The sequence below is a fragment of the Xenopus tropicalis genome, chromosome 5 (genome assembly GCF_000004195.4).
Source record: "Xenopus tropicalis strain Nigerian chromosome 5, UCB_Xtro_10.0, whole genome shotgun sequence".
NCBI classification, from domain to species: domain Eukaryota; kingdom Metazoa; phylum Chordata; class Amphibia; order Anura; family Pipidae; genus Xenopus; species Xenopus tropicalis.
In genome coordinates this window covers 119,818,879-119,830,465 of record NC_030681.2, presented here as the reverse complement: position 1 = coordinate 119,830,465, position 11,587 = coordinate 119,818,879, and the positions used below count along the sequence as shown (strand labels likewise).

At 41.5% G+C, this 11,587-nt stretch overlaps 1 protein-coding gene across 1 annotated transcript; it reads left to right on the top strand.

Annotated features, from left to right (window-relative positions):
- The first annotated feature begins 272 nt into the window (after positions 1 to 272).
- paqr9 (progestin and adipoQ receptor family member IX) lies at positions 273 to 7,222 on the top strand. The gene has a single exon (XM_012963313.3). The coding sequence runs from the start codon at positions 674 to 676 to the stop codon at positions 1,715 to 1,717; it is 1,044 nt and encodes a 347-aa protein (XP_012818767.1). The 5' UTR covers positions 273 to 673; the 3' UTR covers positions 1,718 to 7,222.
- The last annotated feature ends 4,365 nt before the right edge of the window (positions 7,223 to 11,587 follow it).

Here is an 11,587-nt window from a genome sequence, read left to right as displayed (position 1 = left end):
AACAATAAGGCAGGAGTCCCAGGGGTACAGGGCACAATTACATATCAGCGTATTATGGCATGGAGTATAAAAAACTTGGTTTCCATTCCCACATCCACCCTGCCATTCTGTGAAATTTAGGAAGCTTGCTCAATGGCACATATCATTTTCATGACGTCTAAAAGAAATACTATCGCCTGAGCCCATCCAATGCCCCTGACAATTGTGCCATTGATTTCCAATGGCAGTGCCCCACCCCCACCCACTTCTATAAGATCACCCTGCTATCTGGCAAAAGCCTCAAGGTCGGGAACTCCCACTTTACAGACACCACACAGCAATAGGAGCAAACTCTTGAAAGATCCCATATCTCATCTCTCAGGGGCATATCAGTAGGCTACATAGAGAGATGCTATAACCAAAGGAGGATCACATTCATTTGGGCTTTGAATTACCGCGATGCTGACTTGTGCAGGCTCTGCATTATTGAGCTGAGCTGCTGCATTGATGCTGGAGGAGTAGATCTCTCCTTGCAGCAGAGGCAGCAGCAGCTACAGCAACATCTCTGTGGCTTGAAGCCCTTTTTTACAGCAGCAGCTTGCACAGGCTGCACACAGGCACCCGTCCCCTCTCCCTTTCCTGGCAATATCTCCTGCATTCATTCAGCTCCTGCTCATTTTACTGGGAGGGCACCATGCCCCTGCAGTCCTACACCAGAGACAAGGACAAGACACCCCTCCTGCGCTGGGATGAGGTGCCAGATGATTTTGTGGAATGCTTCATTTTATCCGGTTACAGGAGGCTGCACCTCACTGCCCAGGAGTGCCTTGCTTCCATATTTCAGCCCACCAACGAGACCCTAAATTTCTGGACACATTTTATCCCTTTGGTTTTGTTTGTCAGCAAGTTTTACCATGTCTTCTTCTTGGCTACAGAGCTGCCCTTCCACCACCCAGCTCTGCTTCCTCTCTGGTGCTATGCCTCAGGAGTGCTACTGACATTTGCCATGAGTTGTACAGCCCATGTGTTTAGCTGTCGCTCCCTGCGCCTGCGTGCAGCCTTCTTCTTTCTGGACTATGCTTCTATCAGTTACTATGGCTTTGCCAGCACAGTGGCATACTCATACTATCTGCTTCCCAGACTGAGCCTGCTGGACCCAGCTGTGATGACACCTTACCTGCAAAGCTTGGGCTGGCACCAAGTGGATTATAGCATGCTCATGGGGCTGTATGGAAAACTTGTGCTGCCTGTGGCTTTTATCCTAGCTGTGACCTGCACAGTGGCATGCTGCAAGAGCCGAGCAGAAGACTGTTCTTACCCATTTGCTATCCGCACTTTTGTGTTTGCAATGCCTCTCAGCATGGCTTGTCCAGTCATGATTGAGAGCCTTCTGTTTGACCTTAGGAAGAGAAACCCTACTCTCTTTGTTCATTTTTATAGGAGGTATTTCTGGTTGCTGGTAGCAGCATTTTTCAATGTCAGTAAGATCCCAGAAAGGATTCATCCAGGGCTTTTTGACATTATAGGGCACAGCCACCAGCTCTTTCATATATTCACTTTTCTTAGTATCTATGATCAAATGCACTATGTAGAGCAGGGACTTGAATTGTTTCTCAAATCTCCCTCCAGCCCCCCTACCCTCCAGGGAACCATAGGATATATGCTGCTTTTAACTCTGTGTCTGGTTTTTGTAGTTAGGACCTATTTGAAAGGACTTAGTAACACCAAACAGGACTAACATTAGCAAGGCACAATTGCTGTGGTATATAATGGGGCACATCCACAGAAAGAGCATGCTAATACTAGTGTTTTTTCTAGCAGAAGAGCATGCTATTTAGGGAACATATGTTTTGGTGCAAAATTAACACGAATACAATGTTTGGCGCTTGAGCTGCTATTCTGTTAAATACAGCAACTTTGTTGCACCTGGCTTGCTGCCACAGGGGAATAGAGCAGATCTAGCACTGAAAGACTGTGCATCTATAATTGCTTTGCAGGAGACAGTTTCTTGCTGATGTGCACAGTGTAAAGCCAGCACTATACCTAATTGCCGCTCAAGAGCCTATTTCATTAGTACATTTACCCCACTGTTCCCAATTCCCATATTCCATTGCTGTCTTAGATTTCGCTGCACCAAAGATGAAAGTGATGTTTTACTACTGAACCTTTTAAAAATGTATATTCCCTGTACGTCACATCCCAAAAACATTTAGAATTTTAGAATTCAGAGCCCTGTCTACAAAATAAAAAACACCATCAAAGCTGCAAAGATGGTGCTATTCAAATCATTTGAGACATATTTTAATGTTGAGTTCTATCTCTTACCCCCATGGGTAATACAAAGTCCTACATTTGTTGTGTTGGAGTCAAACTTGCTTTTTGGAGGAAGAAAATCTAAGTACACATTCACTATGCATAGTGATGCCACAGCCAATATCTTTGACTTGAACTTAAAAACTAGCTGCTAAAATGTGGCAAAAATATGCATTTGTCATAGGAATGACTTGGCTGAACAAGTTTTCGTGGTACCAAAATCATTTTATGTAGATGAATGGATGCATCTTTTAATTGCTTTGTGCAATAAATAAAGGGCATTAATAGTTATATTAAATTTAGACATTCAAATGTATGAAAGACTTGTACAGACTAGTAACTTGGAATTATATATTATGATGCTTGTATTTATTATGTTTTGGGTTATCTGCACTAGGACAAGCTTGGGGATGTGTAGTGGCATTACCTGACAGCTAATGTTCTCTATACTGTGCAATATGTATATCCTGATACATAGAGTCTGCATTGTCTGGAAGAGAAGCCTACCATGATGTCTGGCCTTTTGTCTTATTCATAAATAGATGGTCCTTCCTGGGCTAACTGCACAATGCAGACCTACTGTGGAGAAGAAAAGTTAACCTTTGTTGTGCTGGAACAAAATTCTGTTTGTTTTCTTTTTATAAACTATATATAATCTGTTATTTGCATGGCATTCCTGTAGCACTTAACACTTCTGCTGCCAAAGGAATGAGGACAACATTCCACTTCCCTGCTTTTTATTTGACAGTAATGAGCTTAGTTAATAATTTGAACTACTTCTTTGAAAGTTTCTGCCTGTAATCTGTTTCCTTAAAGGGGGTTAAAGAAAATGTATTTATATTTTATTTACAAAAAGAAGAATACACAGGCATTTTGTGCATTAAGCCTTGTATTGTATTAACTAAGCTCCTACAATGAATTGCTGAAAGTGAACCATTTCAGCATGTAAAATGTTGGACAGGACACTGTATGCATAGGGACAACAGTGCCTGCGTATACTTTGTAATACCAGCTCTCTGAAATCTCTTTAAATAATAATTAGTTCTTACATTTTTAATGCTTTGCTTTCCTTTCATTCCTTATGTCTTAGATATTGGCCCCTCATTTTCCTCTTTAGCAAGTGTGTTTTAACTAGATTAAGGGGATGCAAACCCGTAAATAAAATGTTGCTTATGAAAGAAAATGTCATTCTAAGCAAGTTTTCCATATACATTCATTGTATATTTTAAGTACTGTTATTTGTAAATGTAGGATCACTGTTGTCTGTCCCTTCTGTTCTTCTGCTTCTTGAAACAATGTAGCAGAAGTCATCCTTGCACTCTTTAACAGGTCTGTTAATCTGCTGGGTTCTGCTACTGGGTTCTGCTACATTGTTACTTACGTTGGAGCCTTCAGAGAAGAACCATAAGACGTTCTGAAGCAGCCACTGGATTTCATGTTAAACTTAAGCTGCCTGGTGTAAATTGACTAGGAGGATTTTCCAGCCCTGCATATAAATAGAATGATGGAGTGAGGGTTACTGACAGCTTGAGATTCTAGATCAGCTCCCTGTCGTAAATTCCTCCCCACACTAGAGAGAGTTAAAGTCAATGTGTGCAGTCGTTTTTCATTCACATAAAGTGTTCCAAATCATTTTGCATTGGAAACTTATTCAAATCTGTATATACACACACAAGGGTAAGCACAAAACCACATCCGTCAGCTTTTTGTGATTTGAAAAGGTGTTTTCCACATTTAACCCTGAAGATATCTATAGTAGTCAGAAAAAAAGATCAGGCTTATGATGCAGGCTTAAAAGCATATAATAGAAAAATGTGTTGTCTTGTCCCAGTTTCATGCAGATAATGCACATGGAATAAAAATGAAGAGATTAAAAGGCATTTTAGGACACATGCAGCTTTAACAGGATTTTGCATTGACCTGTAACGTGAATCATTAAGCTTTGCCCAGTGGCAGCTTGCTTCTATTGATCATTCTCGGCCTTTCAATTCCGAAACTGCACAGAAAACTGTATAAATGGTATAACGGTCTCTTCATCATTGCAGTGGAAGAAGGACATATAATTTAATGCACCCTAACGTAACACACTGCAAATGGAGCACAAGGCAATTATTCTGCCGGCACAACCATCTGCATTACCAGCAAGAGAGGCACTTTCTCATTGACCTTTATAATGTGTGCGAAAGGCACAACCCATGATCAATACTGAAGGGGAGTAAAGGGTCACTCTGCCATATCGAAGAAAGGTCACATCAAATGCATAATTTTTTGCCCAGTGTTTAAATGTAAGTGTAAAATGTTGCAAGGGCGACCTTTTTGTTCCATGATTCTTTACCAGGCTTAGTAGTTTGGAAACTGCAAATATAAACGAGTTCTGTCATTCTCTCAATTAACCGGCTGAGATACTCCTATCCAAGAAGCCATATCTAAAACCTTGTGTTGGTTAAGGGTAATGTCCCATGGAGAGATAAGTCGCCCATAGTAGCAGAGATCTATCGCAGGCTTTATGCTGGCAACAAAGGAAATCGCCAATGGAAAGGCCCAGGCATCACTTCAGTTTTATCCTCCTGGAGGCAACTTTGCATGACTTCGGAAAACTAAAACTATGCGTAGGCCTTTCCACCGGCGATTCCCTTTGTTGCTGATGTAAAGGCATTTCAGAGACATTAGCCTTACACACTGAGAACACTTTTATCATGCATTTACAAACATGACATATTGCATTCATGTGTCCTTGAAATACATTCACACTGTCCTTGAGTCATATGCATGCATTAGAAATGAATTTGGCATTGCATAAAGCATATAGAGCCAGATCAGTAATCACTGTATACCGGTCCCTTTGGATATATTTTTGGGAAGTATATCTTTTTCATGGAAAGAAATGTTTCTTTGGGCTATCCCTGTTGTTTAAATTAGGATACTGCCATTGCTGTGTAAGGCTTTATTGAAAATGTTTTGCGCTGTCATTATTAACATGAATTTATAAAGCATGAACATATTCCGCAGAACAGTGATCCCCAACCAGTGACTTGGGGGTTTGTTGCTCACCAACCCCTTGAATGTTGCTCCCAGTGGCTTCAAATTAGGAGCTTATTTTTAAATTCCTGGCTTGAAGGCACGTTTTGTTTGAATAAAAACCAGGTGTACCACCAAACAGCCTCCTGTAGGCTGCCAGTCTACATAGGGGGCTAGCCAATGATTAAGTGCCCCTTGTGGCATGAAACACTTAAGGATTTCCTGTATATTGTGTATGGATTCAATAAACTAAGAATGCTTTTACTATAATTGGAGCTGCTTTGAGATGTTGTATATTTGGGTTATCCGGAGTGCCAGCCTGCTTTTCCAGTGTGTATTTCTGGGTGGATCCCTAAGCTGAAGGTCTGGGGCTTGAGCACCCGGACCCACCGTGGGTAAGCTGTCTACCTCGTATCACTATATTGTAGCTCTTATTTCACACTCCTGGAATTTTTTCATGCTTATGTTGCTCTCCAACTCTTTTTTTCATTTTAATGTGGCTTACACTTATAAAGGGTTGGGGACCCCTGTTGTAGAAGCATGCACTATTATGACCAGCCAGTTCATTCCTTCAGCCCATAGGGTTACCTTCCTAACTCTTGAATGTTTGCCATGGGAAGGTTTTGCCTTGTTAGGAAGTAAACTGCATGAGAAAGGGTCATGTTTTGCAGTGAAGTAATGTTTTCTAATAATACTATTGTCAGTCCCCACTTTCATTTTTTCAGTCAGTAAGTGCTTGCCCTTATAAACCTTTTAGGGCAAGCACCCACAGAGTGACTTACTCGCCCGAGATAGATCACTGTTATCGAGAGCGAGTACCCGCTTTAAAAAGGGTTTCCACCGGCAGCAATAGAAGCCGCCAGTGGAAAGCCATTCGTTTCAGTTTCAGAAGTTGTGTGAAGTTGGCTGCAGGAGGAAACTTTACTCAATTCGCAATCCGAAGCAATGTGAAGGGCTTTCCACCGTCGACTTCTATAGTTGCTGGTGGAAACCCTTTTCAGAGCAGTTACTCGCCCCCGATAGCGATCTATAGTGGTCAAGTAATTTGCTCCGTGGGGTCTTGCCTTTATAGTGAAACAATTTACTACATGGCCACTACAGGTATCTGTTGCATATCAAGGGTCAGTGCAATCAGAGAAATGTTATTTACAATTCAACAGGGGCATTATCCTTCAACTTATGGACCATGCATTGAAAGATCTGCTCCTTCAATGAGAATGCTAAATAAGTGAATCATTCCTCAATATACCCACTTTAAGGTGGGTGATATTCGGTTGATCTTCGGTGATTCGGTTAAACATTTGGCCCATGGCCAAACAATCAGATCATAATTGCCGCTACAAAGGGCCATTGGAATGAGTACCCAACACTTCTCTACTGTTGTTAATGGATGCACAGGGTCAACACTCATGGAGCAGGCACACCTGAAGTTAAAAAAAAAAAGTTAAAAATAAAGATATTTTCTTCTATATTCAGTACAGGTTAAACATTCCTCCCCCCCCCCATTATTATATTATACTTGTTTTATTTTAGCTCAGGCTCAGTCATTCTAAGGCACATTTTTCATATAGGGCTGTACCAACTTTGGATATGTTTGGACCAGCTTGGGTCTCAGTATGAATCTATCTTGCAGCAATGTTGTGTAATTATGATCTGGCTAGTCATGCTAGCTTGATTCAGTTCAACAAATGTGAAGACAGTCTTCATAAAGTCTGCAGAGATCATTATATTTTTTAAGTTACCAACTGTCCATATATTTAAGTGAGCATGCCTGTATTGACTCTTTGTACCTGACAAATTTTTAGAGAACTTTAAATCAGTTACAGCATCTATTATTACTTTTAGTTACTGAAAAGTACTTGAAACACAACTGCATTGTTTTAACCATGTCCAATAAACATGTCATACACGATTAGAAGGGCTCTTTATGCTTTCTTTTACCCTTTTTAAGGGTTGGCCTTAAGGCTAGTGCAACACATCCCTATGATGGCATCAGACTTCTTTTGGGTACAGGCGCATGCCTGCATCCAGGCTGATGCAGTGGTTGCAGGCAAGGAAGAAGGCTGATGCCAGCATAGGTGGCAGATTCTCCATTCCATGTATGGCACTAGCCTAAATTGTCATTGTTATTGCTTAACACAGTGATCCCCGAAGAATGGCTCGTGAGCAACATGTTGCTCACCAACCCCTTGCTCCCAGTGGCCTCAAAACAGGTGCTTATTTTTTAATTTCTGACTTGGAAGTTTTGGAGGCATAAAGACCATGTGTACTGCCAAACTGAACCTCCTGTAGTCTGCCAGTCCAAAGTGGGCTACTAAATAACCTATCGCAGCCCTTATAGGTCACTCTCTGGGAACTTTTTTCATGCTTGTGTTGCTCCCCAACTTATATTTAAAAGTTGCTTGCGGGTAAAAAAAGGTTGCATAGAAACACAGCTGAACAGTTCTAACACATTATTTACTTTGGACTACACCATATGCTTCACCTGAATAGTAAGATCTGGTTAAGAAAGCTACCTACAGGCACCAAAACCAAGAACGTAACAATGACATTAGATGCGCGCACAGGGGTAGGGAACCTATGGCTCGCGGGCCAGATGTGGGTCTTTTGATGGCTGTATCTGGCTCTCTGCCAAATCTGTAATAAAAAAAATAATGGGGGCGTGGCCTGCACTCGGCGGATAGAAGACGTGTTCTAAGCCTTAGAACAAGACTTCTATCCACCGAGCGCAGCCCACGCTCTCCTCTGCATCACATCCGGCATCCTTGGGACCCACCCTACCTTGCCCCTTAGCATCGGCGGCCAAACATATTGTATGGCTCTCACAGAATTACATTTTAAAATATGTGGTGTTTATGGCTCTCTCAGCCAAAAAGGTTCCCGACTCCTGATGTAGCAGATACCAAGCAATGCTTATGTGAATGTGTGCAAGCAGAATAAATAGTATTTTTTTACACTATACTAATAATAATAAGATAGTATTGTAGCAGGATGTTCAACATTCACCCAGACCTTGGGTAGAACTAAATCAGCTATCAAGAGTGACAAAACACATGATTTACATCCAAAGAGAATTCTCAGAAACTTACAGCAGCCTACAGTACTGAATGCTAGGAGTTCTAGCTCTACAATAGGTAAAGTCAGGCTGGGCATCTCTGGCATAATATGAAAAGGTGTTGGGCCTTGTAACTTTTGTATGGCCAAATGTATGGGTACAAGCTATAGAAAGGACCACAGGGTGACTTCTTGTGGTTGTGCCCTATACATTTCTATGCAAGGTGCAAAGAGAGCCCTGAGCCTTGTGCCTAACACTACATTCAAATTAACAGACACATTCAGCGCACTGTTGGAAGGTAATTTGGGTGCAACAACTTTGTATGGTGTTTGAATACATTCAAATTTATGTTGTGCCTAGCAAAAACCCCCACAATAGAAAAACATCTCTGGAGCCTTTGCAGCCAGAAAGCTTATTAGAGTCTGGTTAGTGAGATACCAGATTAAAATCCAATCTGTAAAACTGTAATAATATATTATGTATAATAATGTAATACTGTAAATGTTTGGCCCTTTTGTATGTGCCGTGTGCATGCTGAGTAACTGAATTCTTAAAGCAGAGGGTTTATACTCTATCTTAGTGACCACTAGATAAATATTTTTACTGTACACATAATGGATGTCCAACTGCAACACCCATGTTAGGTGAAGTTAAGCACCAGCTGGAGGTTTGCCGGTTTGACTTCCCTCAGCTGTTTTTTCCTTCAGATCCTGTCCTAATTTCTTCATGCAATGGCTCATTAACCTGCTTTGCTTCTCACCGGGAACAGCTTCAAACAGCAGTTTGATGATAACCAGCCAATACAGACCTTCGGCCTTTGGCAATTTCATACATGGACTCTGTACAAGAAGGTGGACTATACCCTTGGCTCTTCTCTCCAGCTACATGCAGGTTTAGTTTCTGAACAGGTGTCTTATAAAATCTATTTCAATTATGGCATTGTATTTAGGATCTCTCCCATCTGAGTTGCTAGGCCTCCTTATTTCTCCCCAGGGGCTGAAATGATGTCAGCTAAACAATGTGCAATGGAACAAGAGTTTCCCCTGAGAATGAGAAAACTGGTGATTACCCAAAAGTACATATAATAAGCCTTTGGATGCCAACTGCAGGACCCAGGCAGGGAAGTGGATTTCCATATGGCAATGAAAGTAGAAAGGCAAAAAATTACAATTAGTATAATAGGACTCTGTTATCTCTGCGAACAAGACACAGCATATACAATATGCTCTTTAGTGGCCTGTCACAATATACCATTATCAACCTTTTTGTATGAGAGAAAGGCAACAATTTATCAATATTTCAGTTTCATGCATTTAAAATAATTCCAGTAGCCTATACAGCAGGGGGCTCAAACTCAATTTACCTGGGGGCCACAGGAGGCAAAGTCAGGATGAGGCTGGGCCGCATAAGGGATTTTACAAAAAAAAGTACTCAAATGTCATTATTAACAGTTTTAATTATTTCTTCTGAACATGAAGTGTCCTGAACATGAATAGAACATTGAGTGAAGATCATGAACAGTTCTTCTGAACATGGCATCTTTTGCCTACTCCTTGCTGCCAGAGACTTGACAGCGCTTCTTCTCACAAATCTGAACCACATTTGGCTTTAGAGAGGAAGCAGTTGAGACCCTCAGTATGGCTTGAAGATGATCATCATTAAGTCTAGACCTGTACTTTGACTTATTGAAGTTCAAGGTGGAGAATAACTTTTCACACAAATATGTGCTCCCAAAAAGGCACATGGTGCGCTTGAACATTCGGGAAAACTCAGGGAAGCTGAGGGGCAATTCTCTCAAAAATTGCACATGCGTGTCTGCTTTTCCACTCATCTCCCTGAACTTGGCTTTGATATCAGAGTTGCATTGCAGGTCAATGAGCTCCATTTGAAGCACAGGAGGGGCATCTTGCACATCAAAGGAAAAGGGGTCCACAAAAATTTGGAAAGTGGCTCTGTGCGTTTTGAAGTCTGCAAATCTGTGATCAAATTCCTTCTCTAGCTTAAAAATAGCATCAACATATTTCTCACCACTGAATGGTATGCCTGCATCCACAAGTTCCTTTCATGCTGGGAAATGGCAAAGGTTTGTCTGAGAGAGCTGGGATTTCCATAACACAAGTTTTGTGGAGAATGCTCTGAAGTTGTCATAGGCAGCACTGACGAGCTGCCCCTGGCCTTGTAACATCTTGTTTAGTACATTCAGCCTTTGTGTGATGTCAACAAGAAAAGCTAAGTCCATGAGCCATTTGTGATCACTCAACTCAGAAACAGCCTTCCCATTCTTCTCCATGAAGGCTTTCACTTCTTCTCTCAACTCAAAAAATCTTTTCAGGACATTTCCCCTGCTGAGCCAACGTACCTCGGTGAAATAGAGCACATCTCCATATTCTGACCCCATTTCCTCTAAAAAAGCACGGAACCTCCTGTGCGTTAAGCCCCTGGATCTGATTTGGTTGACGCATTTCACAACAACAGACATCACATTGTCACACGGCAGGCATTTGCTGCAAAGGGCCTGCTGATGGATAATGCAGTGAAGAGCAATCGCCTCCTCTTCTATACCCTCCTCTTCAAGTTTTTTTTTAACAAGTGCCACCAGTCCATTTTTCCTCCCTGTCATCGATGGCGCTCCGTCAGTTATTATTCCAACAAACCTCTTCCATGGCAAACCTGCATTCTCAATGGCATCACACAGATGATGAAATATCTCATTAGCGGTGGTCTGGCCATGCATTGGAATTATTGTGAGCAGCTCCTCCGTCAATTCAAAATTGCAATCAACACCACGGACATAAATTGTGAGCTGAGCAGTGCCTGTTATGTCTGTGCTCTCGTCAAGAGCAACTGAGTATGCATCAAAACATTTGGCTTTCTCACACAGTTGATGATAAATGTCACTTGACATGTCAGAAATGCGCTCTGCCACAGTGTTGGCAGAAAGACTGATTTTGCTAAACTGACCTTTTTTTTCTGGACAGATAATACTTGCAACCTGTAACATACATTTTTTAACAAACTCTCCTTCTGTGAATGGTTTCCCTGCCTTAGCAATCATCTCACTAACCATGTAACTAGCTTGGACTGATGCAACATTCTCTTTGGTTGCTTTCTTGAAGAAATCTTGTTGCCTCATTAGACATGCTTTAAGACTGGCAACCCGCTTGGCTCTCTCATCCCCTTGATATTTTGCACATTCCTCAGCATGTTTAGTGGAATAATGGC

Excerpts from the sequence above, each read along its gene's own strand:
- paqr9 (XM_012963313.3), top strand. The coding sequence starts at position 674 with ATGCCCCTGCAGTCCTACACCAGAGACAAGGACAAGACACCCCTCCTG.